The 27,054-nt window shown below is 39.3% G+C and overlaps 1 protein-coding gene across 1 annotated transcript in view; it reads left to right on the forward strand.

Annotated features, from left to right (window-relative positions):
• The window catches only part of LOC149139876 (binding protein), a 104,483-nt gene that overhangs the window by 67,901 nt on the left and 9,528 nt on the right, over nt 1-27,054 (forward strand). Inside the window, exons 2-4 of the mRNA XM_089446493.1 lie at nt 6,851-7,606; nt 7,699-8,214; nt 8,654-8,745. Coding sequence (XP_089302619.1) covers nt 6,851-7,606; nt 7,699-8,214; nt 8,654-8,745 — 1,364 coding nt within the window. The remainder of the gene's footprint in view (nt 1-6,850; nt 7,607-7,698; nt 8,215-8,653; nt 8,746-27,054) is intronic.

Here is a 27,054-nt window from a genome sequence, read left to right on the forward strand (position 1 = left end):
TAAGTTGAAGGAAATTCAAAAATGCATTCTTTAAAAGGTTCCAAGGTGTCAAGGAAGAATAATTCTTCTCGGCGCTCACCAGACTGCAACAAAAAGGAGATGTGGACGAATGCACTCGAGAATGGGAAACTTTAGCTACAGGAGTACATGGATTATTAGATACTCATTTCATTCAATTATACATGACAGGGATCAAACCCCATATCCAGGCTGAGCTTGAGCTTCATGATATCACTTCTATAGAAGTAGCATGAACAAAAGGCAAAAGCCGTTGAAAAGAAACACGAAAAGATGCAGTAGCCAAAAGTTGAAAGAGTATATTCGAGACGAAGATTTTCCCAAGCTGCGAACACAGATAACACAAAATATGTTCCACCATATCTTCGTGAAGGAGAAAAAACTAACTTGGAAATGCAAAGAATGAAAGAGGGCAAGTGCAAATGGTGTGGCGAAAAATGGGACCCTAAACATAGATGTGCTAAAGGAAAAGAGACCAAGAATTTGTATAAATGTGAAGCAACTGATGGTTCAGAAATTGAAGAATCAAAGGGAGAAGAAATCAAAGATCTCTCAAGAATTTTCTTCAGAGCTAGATAATGAGAATATTCTGTAAGTGTCATTATCAGCCATGATAGGTATATTGCATCAAGAAGATCAGTGTAAAGGTTTTGATCGAAACCGGTAGCACCCACAACTTTTTGGACTCAACTAGGGCGAAGAGACTCAACATTTTCACATTTCCCATGCCCAACATGAAGGTTATGGTGGCTGATGGTAAGAAAATTGAAAAGGTAGGGAAATGCCATAAAGTCAAATTACAAATTCAAGACTATAATCTAGAGTCTCTGTTCTAGACTCTACCATTAGGAGGAGTGGATGTGGTCCTAGGTATCCAATGGTTTCAAACCCTAGGTACTTACTTTGCCAACCATCAAAAGTAGTTTATTAAATTTGAATGGGAAGGGCAGAAATACAAGCGATATGGGTTCAGGCCCCGTGAAAATCAAATTGTATCATCATCCCAGATGATGAAAACGATCCGGAAGAGAGCACCAACCTATTTAGGATAGTGTCATCAATTAGAAATGTTAACTTCAAATCTGGTCAACGAAGAAGCACTAGAGGTCCAAGAGCTAATTCAAAAGCACAATGAAGTATTCCAAGATCTTCCAATGAAGTTGCCTCCTAAAAGAGAAATCGAGCATACAATTGAAGTCAAATTAGGATAAAATCCCATCAACTTCAAGCCGTATCGATATCCACATCATCAAAAAACCGAAATTGAAAGATTAGTCTAGGATCTTTTAAATGTGGTATTATCAAAAAAAGTAGAAGTTCGTATGCTGCTCCAATTATATTAGTTCGAAAGAAAGATGGATCGTTCAGATTATGTGTCGATTATCGAGGACTAAGCAAAACAACAATTAAAAACAAGTTTCCAATCCCTTTTATTGATGAAATGTTGGATGAACTACATGGAGCTAAATACTTCACAAAATTGGACTTAAGGTCAGGGTATTACCGAATTAGAATAACGTTGGAAGACATAGCAAAAATTGCATTCCAAACACATGAACGTCATTACGGGTTTAAAGTAATGCGTTTTGGTTTAACCAATGCACTGACAACATTCCAAGCTTCTATGAACGATCTATTCTGTCCATATCTAAGGAAGTTTGTGTTAGTGTTCTCTGATGACATTCTAATTTATAGTAAAACATGGAAGGAGCACCTACAACATTTGAAGCAAGTCTTTACTGTATTAGAAGAGCATCAGTGCTATGCCAAGAAGTCCAAATGCACTTTTGGCAAAGAAGAAATAGAGTGTGTCAGACATATAATATCCAAAGGAGTTAAAGTAGATCCTAATAAGATCAAGGCTATAAGGAAATGGCCCAAACCAGTTAATATCTCCAAGCTAAGAACTTTCTTAGGATTGACTGGGTATTATCGAAGATTTATAAAAAAATATGCCCATATAACTGCACCCCAAACGAACCTTTTAAAGAAGAACTCATTTCGATGAATGATGAAGCAAAAAGTGTTTTGAAGACTTGAAGAAAGTTATGTCTAATGCCCCTGTATTGGCAACTCCAGACTTCTCAAAATCATTTGAAATTGAGTGTGATGCTTCAGGTTTTGGTATAGGAGCAGGATGACCACCCAATCGCGTTTGAAAGCAGGAAGCTCAATAAGCAAGAATGACAACAAGGAAATGCTTGCTATTATGTACACATTAGCCAAATGGAGACAATATCTCTTGGGAAGTAAGTTCTTAATACGAACAAATCATAATAGTCTTCAACATCTCCTCCAGCAGAAAACACTATCTACAGAACATCAAAAATGGATCGAAAAAATCGGTGCATTCGACATGGATATATTACATAAGAAAGGGAAAGATAATGTAGTAGTTGATGCTTTGCTTAGGAAAGACGAAGAACCATCATTACTTGCGATTTCAGTTGTTGTTCCCGAATGGCTTAATGACATTCAAAGTGAATATGCAAAAGATCCAGAAACAAGTGCTATAATCAATAACCTTCCTCAGAATTCAAAATTTAAATGGAAAAACGATATTTTGTGGTACAAGGGAAGAATTTATCTATGTTCAAATTCCAAATTTAGGGCCAAGATTCTCAAAGAGTCGCATGATTCACTGTGAGCTGGACACATAGGATTCTTTAAAACCTACAATAATGCACGTCAATCATTCTTTTGGAAGGTTATGAATAATGATATTCAAAAATATGTAGTAGAATGTGATCAATGTCATCGAAAGAAAAGTGAGAACATTATGACCCTAGGGTTGCTCCACCCCTTAAATATCCCAAATAAAAAATGGTAAGAAATATCAATGGATTTTATTGAAGGATTCCCCATGTCAGACGGGAAAGATAAAATTCTTGTAGTAGTAGACAGACTCACAAAGTATGCACACTTCATAAGGATGAAGAAATCAGATTCTACAAAAGAGACTGCTAGGATATTTTGTAAGAATGTCTGCAAATTACATGGATTTCCTAAAGTCATTGTTAGTGAAAGAGATCCTAAGTTTAAGGGGAATTATTGGAAGGATCTTTTCAAACATATTGGAACATACCTCAACATGAGTTCTGCATATCATCCTCAAACAGACGGTCAGACAGAAACTGTCAATAAGTGCTTAGAAGCTTACCTTTGTTGTTATGCAACAAACAAACAAAACAAGTGGGCTCAGTGGTTACATCTCGCTGAATGGTGGTACAATTCAACTTATCACACCTCCACAAAATGACCCCACTTCAAGCTCTGTATGGATATGAACCTCCCAAATCTAAAGCATGTGCAAACACAACGAAGGCCATGTGTCAGTTGCACACAAATGGTTGAGTACAATGAGCCTCGAGGAAAGTTGGGGTGCACTATTTTGCTAATGGCTAATAAGGGCCTGATGCAGACCAAAAGTACAGATTACAAATGACCAAAATCCAATGGAAAGATTAAAACATAAAATTAGTTTATCATGTCATGTAATTGACATAGGTAAGTCCTTATTAACCCTTTTCCCATTGCCTAAATTATGGAAAACCACAATTTCAAAGCTGTTTCTGTTTTAAAAGTTAGCATGTGCAAACACAATGAAGGCTATTTGTCAATTGGACACAAAGGGTTGAGTGCAATGAGCCTGAGGAAGGTTGGGGTGCACTGTTTTGCTAATGGCTGAGAAGGGTCTGACGCAGAACAAAAGTACTATTACAAATGCACAGAAGGCAATGGAAATATTTACACAAAATTAGTTTATCATGTCATATAATTGACATAGGTAAGTCCTTATTAACCCTTCTCCAATTGCCTAAATTATGGGAAGCCACAACTTCAAAGATGTCTCTGTTTGAAAGTTTTCTGTCCCATATGTTGAATTTCCACAACCTTGGGTCTAGGATAGAATCTTAGAATCTCCAACGCTACCAGATGAAGAATCTCAACAGAACTACTTTGCACAGTGGAACAATATAAAGCAGTAAATCACACATGCACAAGTATAGACAAGTTTTTACAAATTTAAACCCAACTTCGTTATATTAATTAACATATAATACAACTGTGTAGGACTCCCATACAAGGGATAATGGTCCTCAATTATCCACAAGTACAAGAATACAAGATACACTGACAATCAAGCTGCAGTCTTTATGTTGTATCTCGTCCTGCCGGTCCTTTGCTCCCCTTCTGCTCTCTAGCTGCCCCTTAGCCCATCAAAGGACAACACATAGAGACTCCAGGAGGGCTGCCACCTATCGCTGCTGCAAGTCGTTTCTGCTACATTGAAGACAGGCTGATCCAATCTGCTCTTCTAGCTGGCCAATACCTGACCTCCAATCTGCCTTCTAGTAGCTTCTTTCGTCCATCAAAGAGCTACACATTTGGCTCAATCCTTGACCCACCCTTCAGCTGTCAAGCTCTTGTTATGACTGCTTGTCAACGGCTACTTTGGGTTGCCAATACGCTGCCCTCCACCAGTACAATGGCACACGATCCTCCACTGTGAAATCTGATCCAAGGAAAGGCTTCTAACCACCACATTAAGCCTTCCAATTGGCTCCCACAGGCTGCTACTAAACTGTCCACACTAGGACACCATCCCCAACATCAAATCAACCCAAACACATCGTAACATACCTTGGTTTCAGAGACTGTTTACTGCTGTACATTGCTGCTCCTGGTTAGGGCTTGTGACCCACTGTTACAGCTCTCATAACCTTGCACAATTAACCTTCTATAGCTGCAGTCTTGCTGTCCCTTGCTCCTGTTGTTTAGGACCGCGTTCTAGGAATAGTCTTGCCTTAGATTAGGCCTCCCAGCCCTCTCTTAAGTGTCCAGAACTCCTCCAGATCTCTGCAGCACCCTACAGCAGCCCTTAACAGCCTTCAACTAGGCCTTTTGCCCCCCTGCAAGGAGACTATCCTCTGCGACCCTCAAACAGAGATACCCTACAGCAAAACTGCACCTCAAACAGCCCTTATAACACCTCTGTAATGCGGCCTGCTCCTGCAATAAACTCGGACCTGTGATGAAGGTGAAACATGCCCAAAAGAGCCCTAAACCTCCACGTCTTGTCCTCCTTTGCGTGCAGCCAGCTCAGAGATGAAATGATGATGATTTGATGTCTTTGAATGGATGTAAAAGAAATCACTTCACCTCTTATTTATACCAAACAAGAGGGCTCAATGGATTTTTGAAGAGACATGTCTTTTGGACCAGTTTGACTCAAGCCTACATGACTTGACGGTGCAAAAACTCATTGTCAACTTCAAAAATTCCTAACACATCTTCTACAACTCAGATTTTGACGACTCTTGTTGCGTTGAATTCTCCTCAACGTCCTCTATCATCTCCGTCCATCACATGCAGAAAATCCTGCATGGTTTTGGCCCAAACATCGATGGGTGCAAAACCCCAACCTTGGGTTCCAAGCCCACAGATGACTTTTGTGGTGCTTCACCCTCCAATCCCCGAACGCTAGGGCTTGGAGTACCTCCCAAGCTACTCAAAAATCAACACCACATTAGGGATCCTTGGTATTATCATGTCAATAGAATATTAGAGAAATCTTGACTATGTACATTTTTTGGTCTTAGCTGTTTTTGTAGCCATAAATGTATTTGAAAAAGCAATAGCATCTAGTGTTTTCTTCCATCAATTCAGACATTGCTTCTTCAGCTTTTTGTTTCTTTTGATTTTTGTTCCTTTTGTATCTAATAATGATGATTTACATTGTTTGAAACTATTGAAATTAAATACAAGGGATAATTCCAGGTATGGTAGCAATTTCAGCTCAAAGCGTTTTTGGCTATGGCTTGAATAACAGGAAAGAGTTCATAGAATGCTGTTGTCACACTTGATCATTGAAATGTAATTGCTTTGTTGTCTATTACATCTTTCTCTTGTTTCAAACTTTCATATCTAAGAATGTTGTAGCTACACTTGATATTGAGTGTTATTTGCTTGTTGATTTGTTCTCTCGTATTTAACATTTTTGAACTAGTACAGTTGTATCTTGGAACTATTTAGACATTGTTTGAAAATATTTTTGGAAATTTGCATGCTTTTGTGAAGAAAGTGCATGTAGGAAATTAACAAGTATAGTGTGGGTTATCAGCATATATGTTCAAACATGCCTCAAAAAGTTTTCATGCAAGAAAGTTTCCAAGGGAGTGAGTTAAAAAAATGGACAAACTCGACCATTTTTATGTTGAAATTCTTCTCCAAACCCAATATGAATTTGCCAGAAGTTATAATGGCAGCTAATTAATGAGAATTTTGACTGTGGGACTTTTCCCTTAGGGGAGTTAGCCCATTTTAAGAAGATCTGATTGTCAAATTTTAAACAAAATTAGTGTATCAAGGTGGAACTTTGCTTTTCTGTAAAAAATAGACTAGCTGTCCACTTTTTAACTCATTTCATTTTGAAGGGCTCTGTACTTCATATATGGAAAATTGTCACCCATAACGATATGTGCTATAAGCCTATATGAGACAGTCATTGCCTTATTGGTTGTGGCTTTCCTTCTTTATGAAATACCCAAAAAGTAGATACCTTGACCATTCCAAGCAAACCACTAGTGATGCCAACCAATATAATATTTTTTGTTGGTAAATCAGTAATGCTTTAGATTCGGTATGCTAGTGAAGGTGGTTAAAGCATTGTTAAATCTTTCTACGCAGTTGGGTTTAGTACTTGTTGGAGTCGTTTGTTATATGTGGTTCAGATTTTATCTCATAGTTTAGTGTTTAATGAGGTACTGATGTGTTATTGAAGTCTATCCACAAAAAATTCTTTACATAGTCTTTTTGAACTTTTTTACAGGTTTTGAAAAACTTTCCTACTCAGGGAGTGATTTCAGAATGGTTGCAGTCTGTGCCACCATTAGTAATGGATAATGAGTCAAGTATTCAAGAGGAATGTCTGAATCTATTTCAAGAGCTTGTCTTGGACAGAATATCTTCAGTTGCAGCTCAAAATGCATCTGGTAGACGTTTAAAGTTCTCTGATATGTCTTCATCTCAAGGTCCAGATCAGGAGATGGGCACATTATTCCCCCAAGGTGTCTTGCCCTTACTAAAAGGAATATCTGATGGAAATGTGGCATCCTGTGTGAAGCGAATATGCACAATGTTGGGAAAGAAGGGGCGATTGAAGGGTGGAATAGCCCTTGCACTTCAGAACATTATCACCACCTCTGAATCTGTAGCATTGAAGTATTCAATACCTATAGAGAAATGGACTGCCCCACCTGGTGCTTGGATGTTGCTCTCTGAGGTTTCAGCATTTACTCCTAAGGCAGTTGGTTGGAAATTTCTGTGCCATCATTGGCAGCTTCTTGATAAAACAGAACAGAATAATGAAGCACCTCAAGGCACACCGTATAACACTCCTGTAAAACAAGGTATGGACAACAATTTTGAAGAAACTGAAGCCATGTCTGTTGGCTGGGCTGCGGATCGAGTGTTTCTGCTGCAAACGATATCAAATGTTGCTGTGGAACTTACCCCAGATGCAGCTGCTGAACTGGCTCATGATTTGCTGAAACGCTTGGAGGCTTTCAATATGCATCCTACCGAGGTAAAATCTAGCATTTTAGGTACCATTAAAAATGCTGACTTGCATCCTTCCAGTTCAAGACTGACGTTCAATTTTGATATTGCATTAGACAGGTGGGTGCACATGTAAAGGCTCTTATAACTTTATGCAAGCGACAGGCAGCCACTTCAGAAGAAGGAACCCATATTATTGCTGTGTGGGTTGATCAGCTACTTTCAAAATCTGAGGAAATATTGGATGAATATATATCGCAGTTTTCAAATGCTGAAAAAAATGACAGCTTTAAGACCCCTCAGCCTACAAGCAAAACCAGGTCACGGACAAAGAAGAAAAGCAAGTCAAAATCTTCAGACCTTTCTAGCCTGTCAATACAGGTTGTCACAGCTATATTCACAGTTGGTGCACTAGTTCTTGTGTGTCCCACAGCTAAACTGGGTCGCCTGGTTACATTACTGCAAGCTATGGTCACATCTAAAGGCTCAAGTGCCGGAGGTACAAAACATGGAAGGATATCTTTGTTGCCAAAACAAGTTGCACCTGCTGTGTATACACAATCTTGGGTCACATTGGGCAAAATATGCCTTGCAGATGATAAACTTGCGAAGTCTTGCATCCCTCTCTTTGTACAGGTGGTTATTGACAGCCTTCCTCCTCTTATATGCATGGCATATGCATTGCTTTTGCCAATGTTGGATACTTGTCATTGAATAATCTAGTCAAGCAGTCATGTCACCTGCCATTTGCACTTTACCCATGTCATAAGAGTGCATATCAAGTAGATACGAAATGTAATACAACAATGTACATCATACCATTGCTCATTGGATGTCTCAGCATTCCCCAATCAATAGTATGGTTCTTGGTTATCACATAGTCCTTTCCAATCTGTCGGTTAGTTCTTATCCATGAATATAGCAATAATATATATATATATATATATATAGACAAGTGATCATAATCATCATGTTATTAAGTTTGTTTGCAAGTTAGTTGTCGGTACATTACTCTATGGTCTTCCCATGTAACTTTATTTCCATAAGTTTGATGTTATTATGTTTTGATTTACAGGAGCTTGAAATTACTGACTCTCCAGCTGTTCGCAACAATATTATGGTGGCAATGACTGACTTTTGTGTCCGATACACAGCTCTTGTTGATGGGTAAGATGATTTGTTTCAATGTTGTGATGTGATAGGGCAATCTGTCCTGGGGTTTGACTATAGCAGCAGCCCTTCCTTTCGAATTACAGTAGTAATATTTAGTACAATCTTCAAATAATTTAATTGTTTGCTCTAAAACTGCATAATACACATTGACAGAAATGACAATACGGAGCTCAGTCCACCACAATCGAGTTCGAATCTAGCAATACACAGATTTTTCAATAATTGAAACATGGAACCCAATTTACCACAGTACCGTGACTTTTCATCCAAGTATATCAATGTACCCACAGAACATATATGATCCAGTAGTTTATAGATTTGCAACCAATTGACAAATTACAGTGACTCAACTACAGAAAGACCTAATTTAATCTTGATGGTGAATCTGTGGAAAACGGTCCACTGCGTTGCTTACTGAACTGGACGCGTGCTTCAGAAAAACTTGTCTTTACACAATTTGGCACAGAATTTCTAATTTAACTTTCCAAGTCTGCAGTCAACAGAGAAGTGATGCGAACTACAACAGCGATGGGAAAATACAGTCTACGATATGCACTCAATATTTATGCTGGCTTCTACGGCTGAGTTAGAATTATATTTAGAATTCCCGCATCTTCAGCTGTCGACGATAAAGTCCAGATGTTCTCTTTTTGTCTTTAGCGGAAAATTCTGATTTCCATTCAACTCTGCCGCTGCTCGCTTAATACAACAGTTTGCTTGAAACCACAGTAGTCTGTCCAGCTTATGCGTATCTCATGGGATTTCAAAACATGCCCCAGTCCTCTCGCATGACTCAAAATGGAACCTTGCTTCCAACAAAACCTTCCTCGGTTAGCCAATTCCTCACTCGGCTGTCATGGAAAAACACATCCTCATCTACAGGACACTCAGCAAGGGTTTTTTAGTATGCGATTTGTTCCACATCCAGAGAAAACATCCACTGAGATCCTGTATAGTGCCTTTAAGAGTTTCACTGCCTTTAATTTGGGAGGACATCCTGAAACGAGAAAAAGATCAATCAAGAGAGACTTCGCTGTCTTTCCAGGGAGCGACCTGTGCCCAAAACCAAAATCCACCAAAGTCTAGATCCACAAGAATTTTTGTTATTTCTCTGGATGAATTTCTCGGTGCCATAACAAGATCAACACCACTGCCTCAAATAGAATTCTTGTTCGAGAAAATAGAGAGAAGAAAATAGGAAGATTCCAACTAGGGTGGAATCTTTCACCACTGAAATTGACTAGAAAAAGGGGTCTTAAAACCCTTGGAGCCTCAGGGTGAAAGACAAACAGTGATAATTGATCCAATTCAATGATGATTAAAATGAATTCATCCTCACATATTTATATATTTTCTAAAGGGGTTGTTGTGGCACACAATGTCTAGGCATGGCGACAATGACTCAGATTGGGGGCTGTCACCGAACCCCAATCTCTCCGTTTAAGCTGTCTCTCAACAACAACCTAAGGGGGGTAGACCCTATGGAAATGGAATGAAGGAGAACTAGTTGGGAGACAACCAATTAGGGAGACACAGTGAAGCGACCAAGTACTTGTTTTAGATTTAACAAGACTTGTAGGATTCAATTAGATTTAGAAAATTGATACCGGTGCCTAATGGAGTCGACTATCTTGCTACAAAATTTAGGACCAAGTAATTGACCCTAAGGGGAGTAGACCCTATGGAAATGCAATGAAGGAGAACTAGTTGGGAGCCAACCAATTCGGGAGACACGGTCAAGCGACCAAGTACTTGTTTTAGATTTAGCAAGACTTGTAAGATTCAATTAGATTTAGAAGATTGATACTAGTGCCTTATGGAGTCGACTATATTGCTACAAAAGTCAGGACCAAGTAATTGATGAGCAACTGCGGCTTGGATGAATAACTATCTTATATGAAATGCAGATCTTAAAGCTAATGTGGGATGCAAGAATCTTGGTTAATTTTAGTTAAATTCCTTTCTAAGTTTTAACCCTTCGATCTTTTCTATATTGAGCCTAATTTCGTAGTAAGTGGTAGAGAGAAGATAAGGTGAAGCACACTAAGGTGTGATTAACGATACCTCTTCTGAAAAGCTAACATACTCGGTGCCTCCGGCGTTGCAGAGCGCTGTGGCTTTGATGATTTCAAGGTCACTGTTTTAAGTACTATTAAAACCAGACTTTTCAAGCAAAAATATGGATTGGTACCTATCTTTCTATCAGCCAAGCTTATGCGCAGAAGTAAATTTTAATTATGCCAGGTTAACCTAATTTGCAAATGCACGAGACGATTAAAAGATGGAGCAAGATGAAGCTAGATTCAAGGAATGAAAGCGCTTATGTTACTTCTGAGTTATATGTCAACGCCCTTAATCGCCACAATAAATATTCACTTCACTAGACTAAAAGATAAACTTCTCAACAATATGCTTACAATATCATAATACAATTATAGCTCAAAGAGAACAAAAATTTCCATACAGTTCAATATCACGTTCAAGATAATGCAAATTATATAGATGCTCAAAATACGTAATGTAGGAAATGAAAGATATGCAATTTACCATAATTCCATGAAAGAGTACTTAACAATTACTTGAAAAATTATGAAAATTTAATATGCAATAAATATCCAATAATTTCAAGTAAATAGAACCACGCTTAGAGTTAATTAAATGAGAGCAATCTTAATGTTGGGAATCGTGATTGATGTTAGACCAAAACCCGCAGGTGTTAGTCAACGATCGCATCGCTAGAGATAAAGATCCACGAGAGGCGGTTAGTTTGTGTCATGAAACACACGAAGAGCGCTGGTTTATACAGTGTCCAACAATCTCCCCCCAACGCGAGTCGGGTGTGTATCAAACTCGTAACCTACGCTCACATACCAATTGTTGGAAACACTGAGAGGGGGGTGAATCACTATTTCTTTTCAATTGTTATGTTTACGAATTAAGATTCTTCACAATTATAATCAGAAAAAGTAAGTAATAAGGATTTAATTATAAACAAGTGAGGACACCAATCTTCTTTTACAAAAAATGAGTACAATGATGTTTGAGGGTACCAACCCTTCAATCTTCCAGGCTCCAACCTTTTGCCAAGCACCAACTTGGGGCTTTTGTGAGGCTTCAACCTTAAGGGCTCCAACCCTATCCTTCTCAAGGCTCCAACTTCTAGGGCACTAAACCTCCAATTTTCAACTTAGGTAACAAACAGAATGTATAAATGACTTACTTCAAAAACTTCAGGACTTCCTTCAATAGTCAAACAGTCACTCCACAAGATTGCCACAAACTCCTAATTTTGTCCACTGTCCAAGATCTGAATATGTGTGTTCTTCACTATCCAAAGCTTCAAGTTCTTCACTGTTCAATCCTCCAAGTTCATCACTGCTCTAGGCTGAAGGTTCCTCAGTGTTCAATCCTCCAAATTCATCATTGTTCAAGCCTTCAAAATCTTCACTGTTCAAGGCCACGAGTTCTTCACTATTCAAGAGTGCGCAAAGGTTTCAAGTTTGAAGTGTCAGACATAAGTCTGCTACAGGTTTGAACAATAGTTGGTCCAAACCACCACCAATCGAGTCACCACAGTTCTGAGCTTATGTGTGACATAGTTCCACAGGACTGAACTGTGTAAGCCTCTAAGCTGAATGGTATGTGTTGTTGCACAAATTGTTTAGGCACCACGACAACGCTCAGAGTAAGGGTTGTCACTCTAATCCTTTCTCACTCCGTTTAGACTCTCTCGTAGACCAGTCAAGGGGTTTACTCCCTAAGGTGAATGAATGAGAATAGCCTCTGAAACACAGGTTATAGGAGACTTGAAGATGGAAAACCTGATGACAAATCTTGGTTAATTGATATGAATAGGTTAAACACAAGACACATCGACATGATAGAAATGATTATAGACCAGTGCTTTCGTATTCGATTAACCATAGATTAAGTAAAAACAAGTTATCCAAAGCAATTTACAAATGTGATGAATAGTGACAATCATGAACGATTAAATGTAAACACCCAAAATTCTATCATGCAAGAGAGTCCATATTTAAAATGATTATCATTAATGACCCAGATCTAGAATTAATTAACTTTCTCCTATAGGCAATAAATTTTTTGAAATATCAATCACACTTGACAATAGAGAAATACTACCAAAAAACGACAACAAGGAAATTTAGATGAACAATTTAATTATTCCTTAGGAAATTTATTTAATGTAGTAAAATGAAGAGATTAAATTTTTAATGTGACAAAAGTAAATTAAAAGGGTTAATAAATCGAAATTTAATGGGACATAGGCCATATTATTTCTTTTTAATGTGAAAGTGAAAATCCTCTTTTAATTTTAATTCTTGTAGCCATTATAAAGTCACCCAAAAAAAAAATAGATTTTTTAAATGTTTTAGTATTTTAGTTTTTTTGATGTTATTGTTTCTTTTGATTTTTTTAATGTTTTTTTTTGTCAAATGAAATCAAAATCAAGATTAAAAAAAATCATTTTTTTGAGATTTCATTTTAGTAAAAAAATGAACAAAACAAAAAAAAGCAAAACACAACCAAATATTTTTTTTTCTTGAATTATTAACAAACCTAAACCTAATGCGTGCCAAACATAAAACGAAACATATGATAATGAAAAGGAAAATCGAATGTTTGTTGTGTGTTGTGCAGGTTGTAGGAGAACAGAGGCTGCAGAAAGGGAATGACAACGGTAGGAGCAAGGGGAGAAGACTGCGCGAGGGTGAATGGAGTAGCGGAGAGGGACGCATGAGGCAACAACTCGACGGAGATGAATGGTGAGGAAAAGCAAGAGATAGCTTGCAGGTGTGAGGGTTGGGAGTTGCAGATCAATGCAGTTTGAAGGAGAGAGGAGATCCATGAAGAGAGAAGAGGATGAGGGACTATGGCAACAGATTTGGAGTATGAGACAACAGTGGAATGGAGCTGTAGGTTTCGAAGGAGGGAGAGCTGCACACAGATGGTAGCAAAGGGTATGGTGTAGAGGGATGCAGATTTGAGAAACATATCGTTGGTAAAAGGGAGCACGATGACAACAGTAATGGATTACACAGGTTTGTAAGCAACAAGGGTTTAGGAAGCCCATTTTTTGCAAGAAGGAGGCCACGAAGAAAATGCAAGCAAAAAAATTACTGCCGGAATGCTGCAATAGAAGGTTTTTTTTTTTTTTTTTTTGAAATTGCACAATGAACCCCAAAAACCAGGCATCAATTCAAAGAAACCAATCAGCAAAAATGGTGGCCCAAAAACTCTTTGAAAAATTTCCAGAAATATTAATTAAAATGTTGAATCCTCTTGCTTTAGATTTATCCCTGAAACCCTCATGAAAATTTCCAGATCTAAGAATTTTGGAACCCTCGTAAAAAATTCTAGATTTAAAGCTCCTTAAAACCTTGGACTGCAATTTTTTTTGAATAATGTCCTTGGAAAATCATTTTGATAAGCCCTAGAGATCCAGTTTTTACCCTCCAAGGCTTAGATCTGGAATCTACTTAGGTTTTTCCTCAGATCTGTAGCTGCACGACAACAAGAAAACACCCAAACGATCTATACAATGATAAAAACCAGTGTTGATAATATCGGTATCGGCAAAATATCGGCGAGGGTCCAAAAAATATCTTATCGGCAATATCGGCAAAATATCGGCAAATATCGGCAAGCATAAAAAATAATTTTTTCAAATTTTTAAATATAGTCGATATTTTGCCGATATTTTCAAAATATCGCGATATTTTGCCGATATTTTCCGATATTTGCCGATATTTTGAAAATATCGCGATATTATCAAAACAGAAAATATCGCGATATTTTCTCGGCGATATATCGTTTTGTCGAAAATATCGCGATATTTTCGAATATCGCCGATATATTGCCGATATTATCAACAGTGATAAAAACTAAAACCCAGAAAAACCGAAGTCAAAAAACCAAAAATAATTTACAGATCTATGTATAAGAATGGTAGATCTATCAGATGTGATGAGTATGAATCCAACTTTGCTCCCAGATCTGATAATCTAAGGCGCTCAACAACCAGATCTATCAATTTCCGACATAATATATATATATATATATCTATATATATATATATATATATATATATATTTGAATTTTAAGGAGGTGCTAACTCAAAACCCTTCATGCACCACCAACAAAATATTATGATTAGCCCGAGATTAATTTTAGTGGGCTGCTAAGAAAATATGGATCGGGAGTTGGCTGGTCCGACTGAAAACTTCCCCTAGTGCTTGAGGATCTAAAAATCAAGATTTCCTGCAAAACTCAATCCAACCATTAAAATAGAGCGAGAAAATGATAATAAAATTCAGATAAATAGAGATACTTGCTTTAGTCAGCCATGATTTTCTAGATGAGTAGGAAGTAGAGATCTGTGCAGTCGAGGTAGAGTATATTGCAATTAGTATGGTTAGCTGTGATGCAGTGTGGCTGTGAAAACTCCTTGTAGAGCTATTTGATCATGTGCCAGATACGACCATGATATATTGTAAAAATCAAAGCAGGATTAAACTTTCATAGAATCTAGTGTTTCATTGCAAGTCAAAACACATTCAGATCAAGCATCATTACATCAGAGATATGGTATAGAGAGGAGTAGTGAGGCTCCATCACATATTGATAGATGAGAAAGTTGCAGACATTCTCACCAAAAGCGAAGTTCTTATGTTTTAGAGGACAACTTGTAGTGCAAGAGAATGTATCTCTCCTTGAGAGGGAACACTGAGCATATGCTCTTCCTCCAGTCTTTTGACTAGCCATGAACTTAGTGGAGAGGGGGGGGATACAAAATCTAATTCCACATCCAACTAGTGTACACTCTTAAAATATTATTAAAAAGTACTTTTCTTCTTTTCCCTGCAAAAAATATTACCCTTGGAGAGGACATCATCATCTTGAATCCTATTGGTTCTTTTAACGTTGATTTTTTTTTGCATACATTTCATTTTGTGGCGCACTTTTGACCTCAAAATTTGTCTAATGCTACACATGCGACAATATAATGGGTAAAAAGTTCCTTACAATATGTGCAAAGTTCTTTCTTGTTAACCTCTTTACAATAACTCTTGTATAGTGTTTCACATTGTTGGGGGTCATGATAATGTCCCAAACAAAAAAAGTATCTGCGAATGCGAAATTTATATTTATTTGTTAAGACACAAATCCACAATTTTATGAAAAAACAATGTGGTTTGATATATTGTTGACATACCTTCGAATGGGCACAACTAGTGTGGACCGGTTGGTTCCAGACTTCCAGTCCTTTCCAATGCTGGTTCTGGTGCTTTCCAGTGCCAAATATCTAAATTGAAAAGTGAAGGTTAAATTTGATTAAAAAGCTTAATGAGAGAAAGGTCTTTTGTAGTGCCATAATTATTGGTATTATTGTTGTTGAGCACATTCATTGGACAAAGAATCAAATCAGAGTTTGGGTTGGCCACCATGCAGAAAAATACTAGTTATGCTCCTTATTGGCAGGTATCCCATTGAGGACTTGTTGCCCCTTCTTCCAACAAGGGTACCTATAGTCAAATTCTTCACTTTTATTTAGCGCAGGGTTGGTTGGAGACATGAGGCACTTCATAGATCCTAATGCACAAGGCTTCTGGGTCCAAAATTCAACGAGGGCTTAAAATGATCATCACGATGCATACTTGACATTCCCTGTTGAGTTTTTGGCAAAAATGGAAATGTTGTGCTAAATTTAGTCTCCAAAGGGCGACGTGAGCAAAAGAAACGAAGCATTTTTAGCTGCCTATGACATACTTTACGTGTCAACTTCTTCTTCATCCCTAGTTGGATTGATAGATCCACCTTTTTGTGGGAACCTATTATTTCTCATTATACATGTGTCTTTGACCACTTCATTTTATAAATATTTAGTTTCTGGGATTTGAGTAGATCTAGAATGTCATTGCTAGATCTAAGGAAATCCCTTAAATAATATTATTGTAACATAAAAGATGTTCCTTGCTTGCTCTATATAAAGGAAGGACTTCCTTATTTGTAATTCTTGATTGGATAGTAGCCCATGAGGCATAGAATAGATGGTGATGGAGTGTACTATTATGTTACTTCGTGATGTGAAGGTCACTGGCTCGAAACTCTGTGGGCAAAAATCCAGTCATGTTAAGGGTTGGTGTGGCCCAGGTCAAGTGCCATCCCCAAGTGATTTTGATCGCTTAGATGCCCTTGGGTTGTAGTTTTTCAAGCCACAGGTCAAGCCTCAACTCAAACTTAAAGAACATGACAAAGAAAAAAAATTCTTGATTGGATAGTAGGAGTATTTATTTCGTCAGGGCTTAATGAAAAGATGTCTTGGTGTCTATTGGGGTTTCATGTTTATTATGTGGTGTATGTTTCGGCAAAGAAGGCCTTTCTTTCTGTAGAAAATCCACGAAATTCTGATATGTTGATAAGAACAATATGAAAAATACTTTCTTTTCTTATAAACACATAATTTCTCTACTCACTTTGTAGCGAAATTAGGAACATAAATAAAACACAGTCAGACAATTGAAGACAAATATTTTTTTTACTTGGGAACCCAACTGGGAAAAGCCCTCTACTTGATGAGAATCCTATTGATAGAAAAATTGAGCAATTGATCTCTTACAAATACCACTGTTTCTGAAAACAACCTAGTTTTCTTGCCTTGAACCATGCTTGAAACCCTTTCAAGACTATTGATTTTTGCTGCCCTCTACCAGTCTATGCACAAGCTTCTCTTGCACAATCTTCCTCTCACAAGATCCACACACAAATTCATGCTTCCTCTTGCTTGGTCTAACCAACTCGTGCTCTCCAAAACAATGATTAAACTTGTGCCTTCTTCCTCCTTTTAGTAGATAATTCGAATGGTTAAAATTATTGAGTTTTCTAATTAAGGAATTGAATTGGAGCTTTTCTAGTTAACAAAAGTCAACAAAACTAGTTAACTAGATCCTCCTAAAATTTAGGAGGCTGACTCCACTTAAGCTTTCAATTCCCAATTTAACTCACACTAGAAGACCAAAACTCGACCTACAACTTCAACACATCAATTAACTGCCTCATGCACTCCTATTTTTTAGGGAAACTCCTAAATTTTAAAAACTCGACCATGCACAAAAAGGAACTCAATTTCACTCCTTGAATTAAGGCACAAAGTAAGGAATCATTTTTCTCGCTAATTTCAACACTCCCTCTTAACGAGGAAGGTGCTCTCAGAATAACGTCGTTCACTTGGATTTTTCTTCAACTTTACCAAGTACTTCGCTACTGCAGCTACTCCCTCTGAACTAGAAGACTTCGCTGCTTTCTTCTGCGGAACCTACTTTGAAAACCTATTCTTTCCCACCATGCTCTGCAAGTCCACAAATTTAGTCATAAGTGCCATGTACCTTGTGCATCTTTGTGGCTGCCTCTTGATGTTGGGAGACTCAACTCTCTTTTGATCTCCCTTAACCAAGTCCTCCGCCCACTTTGCTTGAACTCTCCCTATACTGCAAGTCTCTAACTGAGTGACTGCCTCTGCTTCACCTGTCTCTACGCTGCACTTGTCTCTACTTGCAACTTGTAGAGATTCTTCACCATCACACCTATTTGCTTCTTACATTCAAAACTAAGTGTTAGAGGTACACCTTACCTTTGCTAAAGATGACATCATATCCCTTGTCCTCAAGGGTGGCTATCGAAACAAGATTCTACCTGAATCTTGGAACATAAAGAACATCTCTGAGATGAAGGGAATTACTTGACTCCCTTTGAAAGTTTATAGTACCAACTCCACTCACTACATATTGACCATCATTTCCTAGCTCAATTTGAACCTGCATCTCCTTCTCCTTCAAGTGATTGAAACTCTTCTTGTTCTCGATCATGTGGAAGGGAAGCTCTTGGATCAATACACCACATACTGCTATCTGTTGAGCATGCCATGTAAGCTATCAACGAGAAATCCTTTTCGAACTGGGCTAGAAAAGTCATCTACCGTCGTTGATGCAACAACATGATCCTTCCCGACCCCCTTCTTTTTAACAAGACACTTAGAAGCATAGTGTCCAAACTCATGGAAATGAAAGCACTTGATCTTGCTTACATCCTTCTTCCCTTTTGATTGGACTCGATCTCTCTTGGGCCCTTCTTGCCCTTGGCCTTGCTACTCTTGCCTGCCAGGGCACATTTCTCCTCGTCCTCTGCCATATCTGATCTCACTTCTATGGTTGCTCTTCAAATCTCTTCCTACATGCAGTGAGTCCAAGACCTTTCCCAATTTGGAAAGTTCTCTCTCCCAGTAATAGCATATTGGAACCCTTTCCATGACTTGTGAAGTCCAAGTAAGGCAAAACTCACAAGATCATGATTAGATACAACCACGCCCACCCTACCTAGTTCATTCGTACCTGAGTGAACGTTGTCAGATATGGGACGATAGGCTCATCCTTGCTCATCTGTATACTCCTCGACCTCTCCTTAAGAGCAAGCTTCTTGGTATCACTGGTACTCTTATACAACTTTAGGATTGTCTTGTATATCTCATACGCTGTCTTCTTCTCATGGATATGAGGCACTATTTGATCTTTGGCCCCTTCTAGAATGATCCTCTTTGCCTTGATATCATTCTTATTATGCTGGTCCAATTGTTGGGCATATTTTGGTCGTGGGATAACCTGCTTCACGAATTCTCCCACACCATTATCTTCCAACTCTATCATATCCTCCTTTTCCAAGCTATGACGTTTGATGCTCCTTCTAGACAGTGATATGCTCTGAATCCTTGGTAAGCCATGCCACTTCCCCTACGAGCTCTCTAAAACCTGCCCACTACCAGCCTTGTAATCCTTCACAAGAAGCTGTACTTAAGGCTTAAATAATTTTGCCTCTCCTATCAGTCTTGTAGTCCTCCACAATGACTGAATTTAGGGCTTCTTCTGGAAGCTCTCTAATAGTCTTCCAACCTGTACACGAGCTGCCCACTTTTGCCAAATAGGACCTCTACGAACCTAACTTCAACATGATACATGAAAGGGGGAATATCATACCTGAAGGATCAACTTCTTTCTCAAATCTTCTGGACTTGTGCATGTACAAGTGCCAACAACATTTGGCCTTGGTTAGGGCTGTTGTAGCAGTTGCGGCCTTCTATTGCCTTCAACACTTGCGCCGAGCCTTCTTCTAGAACCCTTTCCATCTGTGCTGTGCCTGGGTTCTACTTGGCTCCTGTAGCAGCTTCTTTTGAGGCCTTATGACCCTCCCAAATGTCTATTACAGGAGCTCAGTGTATTTCCAAGAGACACATAGCTATTGCGGCCTGTTTTGAAGAGAATATGCCCAAAAATTCTGCACAGAAAACCTTCTAGACTTCAACCTTCTCACACGACCATTGCCTGCCCAATCTTGGTTGTCTTGAAACACAAGAGGAAACATTATCCCGACCTCCTTTCACTTCAGTCCAACACCTAAGGGACTCGGCTTCCACATACCTCCTTTTCCTTGTGTGATGCACTTGTGATGATCTTAAATCTGTTCTAAGAGTGTAGGAACTTACAGGGTAAGTAACTTAGATGGAACACCAAAGGACGTTGCTCACAAACAGATCATAGATCAATACACCAATATTCTTGACGTGGTTAAAACCCTCAAAGAGGGAAACAACCCACGACTTCAGCCAACAGGACCACTTCAAGCAATTTATTAATAAAAGAAAGAAAATTTACGTAAGCTTCTTTCATGAACGGTCACCCTACAAATGACCCTCCATGCTCTTTAAATAGAGATCATGGACCAATCGGGTGTTAAGCCACGGATCATGTGTCGGTAATATGATGAGAGAATGAATCATCAGATCACTTCATGTCTAGAACATATCATGAACGTCGGATTGTAAGTCACAAAAGTACATAGTAAAGAAACACACTTTACTTAACTCTACACTAGACCAAGTTATACTTGACTATTTCCTATTTGTCGGAATATCCTAACATTCCCCCTTAAGAACAACTTGGGATAAGATTGAATGATGTACAAATATGAACAGTTCTAGTCCCTACAACACTAAGAGATCTATCATTACCAACATATATATTTTTGGTGTTACAGTCATTTAAAGAAGAAAACATGGCTTTGTTTTTTGCCATGTGATAAGAAGCTCCAGAATCAATGAGCCGCTCATGAGAATGAGAGGAAGAAGATACATTTAGTGCATAACCAGATTTAGATGCTTGACAACCACATGTAGAAACTATTATTCCTGAAGATGAAGTTGAAGTTGAAGATTGCTCCAAATGGATGTTATGTTTCTTCATTGCTGCTTCCAAGGCTTCCATCTTCTTAAAGCATTTGGATTCTAAGTGGCCATCTCGATTACAAAAGTTGCAATGTTTATCATTCTTCTTCCCTTTGTTTTTATTTGCCTTATCATTTCTTTGAATTGATTTTTCAGTTTGAGACTGAAATTGCTTAGGACTAGTTTTTTTAGGATACTGCTTCTTATGATTCTTTGAATTTGGTTGTTGCTGGGCGGCTAAGGCTTTCTTAGAAGAGTTTCCAAGATTAATGTTAAGTTATGGTATGTTCTATGCTTATAACAATTTACTTCTTTTTCTTATTATATTCCACAGATTAGCAATCACATGTACATAAAGTAAAGTGCAGATAGAACATTAAACGATTGACAGAAAACAAGCCAAGACAAGGGACACAAGATGTGGCGGCTAGCCAGGGACAAACCCCACAATGTGTGGGGAAACCCTTTTATCAAATCTTCTTTTATCTTCAATAATTCAACAGAGAGAAATAGTACAATAAATCTGATTCATATCAGCAGTAGCAAACCCTAGATCAGGGACATCAGCATTAGCGGCTTCATTATCAAATTAGGGCAGACGATATCTCACAAACCGACTGTTGGATTGACTTCATTCCACCACCAAAAGTTGCGGCTTCCAGAGGAAGTTCAGATGAACCGACAACACAGTTCAGATGAGGAGATCTTCTAGGCCACGCAGGTCAATCTTTATTTCTGCAATTGCCGCTTCAGTTTCAGTAGTTTCCAGCTTCAAACTAGGGCAATCGATATCTTGCAAACCGTTCATTGGATTGACTTCATTCCACCACCAAAAGTTGCGGCTTTCAAAGGAGATCCAGATGGACCCACAACGCAGTTCCAAAGAGATCTTCTAGGCCTTGCAGGTCAATCTCTGGATCTGCAGTTGCAGCTTCAGGTTCAACAGCTTCCGGCTTCACATGTGTGAGAGAGAGACCCATCTCTGTGCAGTAGAGAAGAGACTCATTTCTGCGCAGTAGAGAGAGAAATGTGATGAGAAGAGTGTGCAAATGAGGAAAAGTCCTCTTATATTTATACACAACGTTGGTGTTTGAATAAATGCGATTGTTGGGCTTCTGAGCCTACATGAGTTGTAGGTCGGCTTGATAATAATTCCATAATCAAAATAAATTCATATCTCCATGAATACTTATCGGAATCGGATGATCTTTATATCAATCCTACACCTCTCGACGAGAGGAATCTAATAAAAATATTATCAGCCATGAATAAGATGACCCACATGAAGTTTTGCCCTAGTTGCCAATTTTAACACTCCCTCTCAACCAGGGAGAACTTCATCTGCAATCTGTCTATCGATCGTTACTATTCATCCATCAAATGCACTGCCTTGTACAGCCTGACCCTTGCCCTGCTCTGCTCTATTCTGCCTGTTTTGCTTTGTCTTGGTCTGCTCTGTACTGATCGGTATTGTTTTGCTCTGTTCTGTTCTGCTCTGCTTTTGTCCGAATTATGAAGAAGATGAAATGATCGAGGATGTATCATACTGACTCAAAGTCAGTCTCAGAGTATGTACCACTGGTCCTAGACCAGTCTCAACCAAGCCGAAGTCAGCGTCATAGTGAGTACAACTCCACTGGTCCTAGACCAGTATCATCCTCCACTGATTCAAAGTCAGTCTCAGAGTGCGTACAATTGGTCCCAGACCAATCTCAGCCGACCTGAAGTCAGCTTCATAGTAAGTACCACTCCTACCACTGGTCCCATACCAGTATCGCAGTCTTAGAGAGTGTACCACTAGTCCCAGACTAGTCTCAACCGACCCGAAGTTAGCGTCATAGTATGTATCACTCTCACTGGTCCCAGACCAGTACTGCACTGACACGAAGTCAGTCTCGGAGTATGTACCACTAGTCCCAGACCCATCTCAACCGACCCGAAGTTAGCGTCATAGTATGGTACAACTCCTACCACTGGTCCTAGACCAATATCGCAGTCTCAGAGAGTGTAGCATTGGTCCCAGACTAGTCTCGACCAATGTTTTAAAACTCCGACTCCGACTTCGACTCGGCCGAGGGTAGACTCCGACTCCGACTCCGACTCGGTATCGACTCGGTCGGCTCGATTTCAATGACTCGGTCGTTGTAAAAATATATTAAATATTTATTTTTTATAAAAGCACATAATTTTAAAGATTTTCATTCATGTTTCCAAACACACAGCATTAGAATATAGATAGAAGACAACATATGATCAAAGTAGGCTCATGAATATATCAATTATATCAAAATGGCACTCAGTGCACTGTCTAATACATACACGATGATGATATAGAGATCAAAACAAAAACACATAACCAAGGAGGCTATAAATGGCCTCTACAACAAAAGTCTGTGACCAATACTACTGGCTACTGCTAGAGTTGCCAACATCATCTGGCTCAATGTTACTTGGGAGCGGGAGCGAAAGTGGGGAGCGAGAGCGAAAATGGGAGCGGGAGTGACATTTTCAGAAGCTCTTGGTTTGGGAGCGAATCCTAGAGGAGTTCGACAACCAATGTCACCAACATCAAGGTACATAGAGGGATTGGTGCTCTTGATTAAATATGAGTTCCATACTTTAATACATGACAAAATTCAATGGAAACATTGCAACCCTCCAATCCTAAAATCTTGAAAAACTGATAAGTTTGTTGGATTTTGAATGAAATCTAAAATTCTACTTTCTCCATATGAAATCCAATGAGGCCGGAACCACTCTCAAACATCCCGAGTCATTTCATGGTAATGTTAAAAAATTAAGTGAAAGGATGAAAATGAAGATTAAGGAGGATGCCACTTTTACTTTAAGAATTTAACATTACCATGAAATTTGAATAGCATATCAATACTAGGAGAGGGGAATGGACCCCAAATAACGTTTAACTAATTTAGAAAACACCTTGGAGTCCAAACCAATCAGCAAACACTTTAAAATTTCATTAAAAAATGACAAATTGCTGTTTTGATGGGGTTATGGGCCGTAGGTTATGACTCGGCCGAGTCAATACGGAAACGGTTGAGTTGGTCGAGTCATGGCTGACTCTGCCTCTTGAACCGTTTCCTCCACCGAGTCATAATTCTGGGCATTGAAACGGATCAACTCGGCCGTTTCCGTTTCGAATCGGTCGAATTTTAGAACTATGGTCTCAATCGACCCGAAGTCAGCGTCATAGTATGTACCACTCTCACTGGTCCCAGACTAGTACTGCACTGACACGAAGTCAGTCTCAGAGTATGTACAACTGGTCCCAGACCAGTCTCAACTGACCCGAAGTCAGCGTCATAGTATGGTACAACTCCTACCACTGGTCCCAGTCCAGTATCACTGATCCCATATCAATGGAGGTCATCCTAGTGTAGGGAGTACGGTAGATACAACGATGCGTCCATCGATACTACTATGGTCCCTAACTTCATTTCCCTGCTCATTGATAAGATGAGAGGTACTTCCCATGAGTCCCAGACTGCATGGGTAGGATGCCTCGACAGGAGAACTAATCAATCTTGTCCTCACAGGGGAACACATCAATCCTGCTACAATCGCCATGGAGAACACATCAATCCAGACCTCACAGGAGGACACATCAATCCTGCTACACAGGAGAGTTAATTATCCTGTTCCACAAGAGAGCGAATCATCTTGTCCCACAAGAGAGCGAGTCATCTTGTTCCAGTGCGCACCACTAGGGGAGGGTGAGTTACCCTGTGGTCGTATGTTGCTCCAGTAAGAACCGCAAGCCCTCAGAGCTCCCAGTGCTCAATGTATGCAACATGCAGGACCCTTGTATAAAGGTTTCTTGACGACTCCAAGTCGTTTGGGAAAATCACAGATTAGATCTTTCCTCTGGGCTTTGACAAGGTGTATCGACCTGTACAACATCTTAATGCGATGGAGCCTCCTTGCTCATCGACTTACCATATCCCAGATGATGTCTATCTGCTGGAGCAATCGACGAATACGGGATTCCTCAATAATCGAATTCCACCTCTGGTTGTTACAAAGAATCACAATGATATGTGTTCAAACAGCGCACTGAAGAGCTTCCCCAACCAGGTAGCTTCATACGAGATCATACTCGTAGATATGTATTTGGTCTCGATGGTGCTTATGGCCACTGACTTTTTCTTCTTGCTCATCCATTATATCGAAGCATAATTCAAAGAGAAACAACACTAAAAAGTGCTCCAATGATCCTCCACACTACCTGCCTAATCAACATTCGAATAATCATGCAGTTTCATATTTCGGTATCTCAATCCATTAGTAATTGTGCCATGAAGATATCTTAGAAGATTCTTGGCATCAATGCAGTGAGGCTCAACCAAATATGAGCTCACAGTGCTAACTGCAAAACATATGTTCGGACGGAGGTTCACCAAGAACATCAACGCGAATGAGTTTTTGAAACTCAGAGGCATTTCCCAAATCTGGTCTGACATCACTACCATATAACTTCTAAAAGTTAAGATCCTCGAGGTAGTCACAGGCTTGCAGTCCATCATACCAAATCTTTCCAATATCTTTACCACATATTTTCCTTGAGATAGGAAAATTTCCCTTGGCTTCTACCATACTTCAAGTCCTTGGTCCTTCATTTCAAATTCAGAAGCCAACTCCCTCTTATATTTGTGAATGTGAGGGTCTGCACCTGTTAGAAAGAGGTCATCCACATATAACACCAGTATGAGAGGCTTGTCATCTTCAACCTTAAAGTAAAGGTTAGGATCGGCTTCACTCCTAGTGAATCCCAGCTTCATCAAGTAGCTGTTGATCCTCTCATACCATGCCGGGGTGCTTGCTTTAGCCCATAGAGAGCCTTCTTCAACCTGTGTACATGAGATTTTCGATCATAAATTTCAAATCCTTCGAGTTGCTCCACATAGACCTCTTCTTTGATCGAGCCGTGTAAGAACGCAGTCTTGACATCCATCTGATGTAGGTTCCATCCTTGTGAAGCGGCAAGGGCTATGATCGAGCGGATGGTCGTATATCTAGCAACAGGTGCAAATATCACATCATAGTCTATACCTTCCTTCTGGGAGAAACCACGAGCAACAAAACAAGCCTTATACTTTTCTGTACTTCCATTTGCTGCATGCTTTATCTTGTAAAGCCATTTGGAAGTAACCACTGTCTTGTCCTGGGGTCTGGGAACTACTTCCTAGACATCATTCTTCATGATAGACTCATATTCTTCGGTCATAGCATCCTTCCATACTTGATGCTTGACGACGTCTGAGAATGATGAAGGCTTATTTTGTATGATCGTGCTCATGATGGTCAAGTATCCCTGATACCCATTAGGTTTCTTACTTTCACGAAAGGTTCCTCGGGGTGCAACATGCCCTTCAGCATCATCAAGTAGCCCCCTAAGCCATGAAGGCCTCATACTAGAAGAGGAAGGCTCATGTGGGGGAGGATCAATCGGAACCATGGGTTCTTCTACATCAGGCATTGATTCATCATCCTTTTCTTTCGGTTCCGTCGTGTCGGCTTCTTGAGAGCCCCTCAAAGTCGGAAGATTGTTCACCTTGCTGAGAGCCATATCTTCGTCAAAGGTGACATCATGACTAATTATGACTTCCCTTTGACCGGCTACATAGATTCTATAGCCTTTAGTATTTTCACCATAGCCCACGAAAATTCCCTTCTTTCTAGATGCACCCAATTTATTTCTTTTCTCTTTCAGCACATGAAAATATTCAGGGCTTCCAAAAATTCTAAAATGAGAAACATCAGGTTTATTACCGGTGAACTTTTCTTCAGCAGTCTTGGAACCCAATGCTTGATGAGGGCATCGATTTTGTACATATACGACAGTGTTTGTAGTTTCAACCCATAGAAACTTCGGAAGTCTTTGATCATGTAGCATGGTTCGGACAACTTCCACAATCGTGCGGTTCTTCCTTCTCGCCACACCATTCTACTCAGGAGTACGTGGTGTAGTAGTCTCACTCTTAATGCCAGCT

This window comes from Pinus tabuliformis, chromosome X (assembly GCF_031772625.1).
Source record: "Pinus tabuliformis cultivar Carrire ecotype Pingquan chromosome X, CPIR1, whole genome shotgun sequence".
Classification (NCBI taxonomy): Eukaryota; Viridiplantae; Streptophyta; class Pinopsida; order Pinales; family Pinaceae; genus Pinus; species Pinus tabuliformis.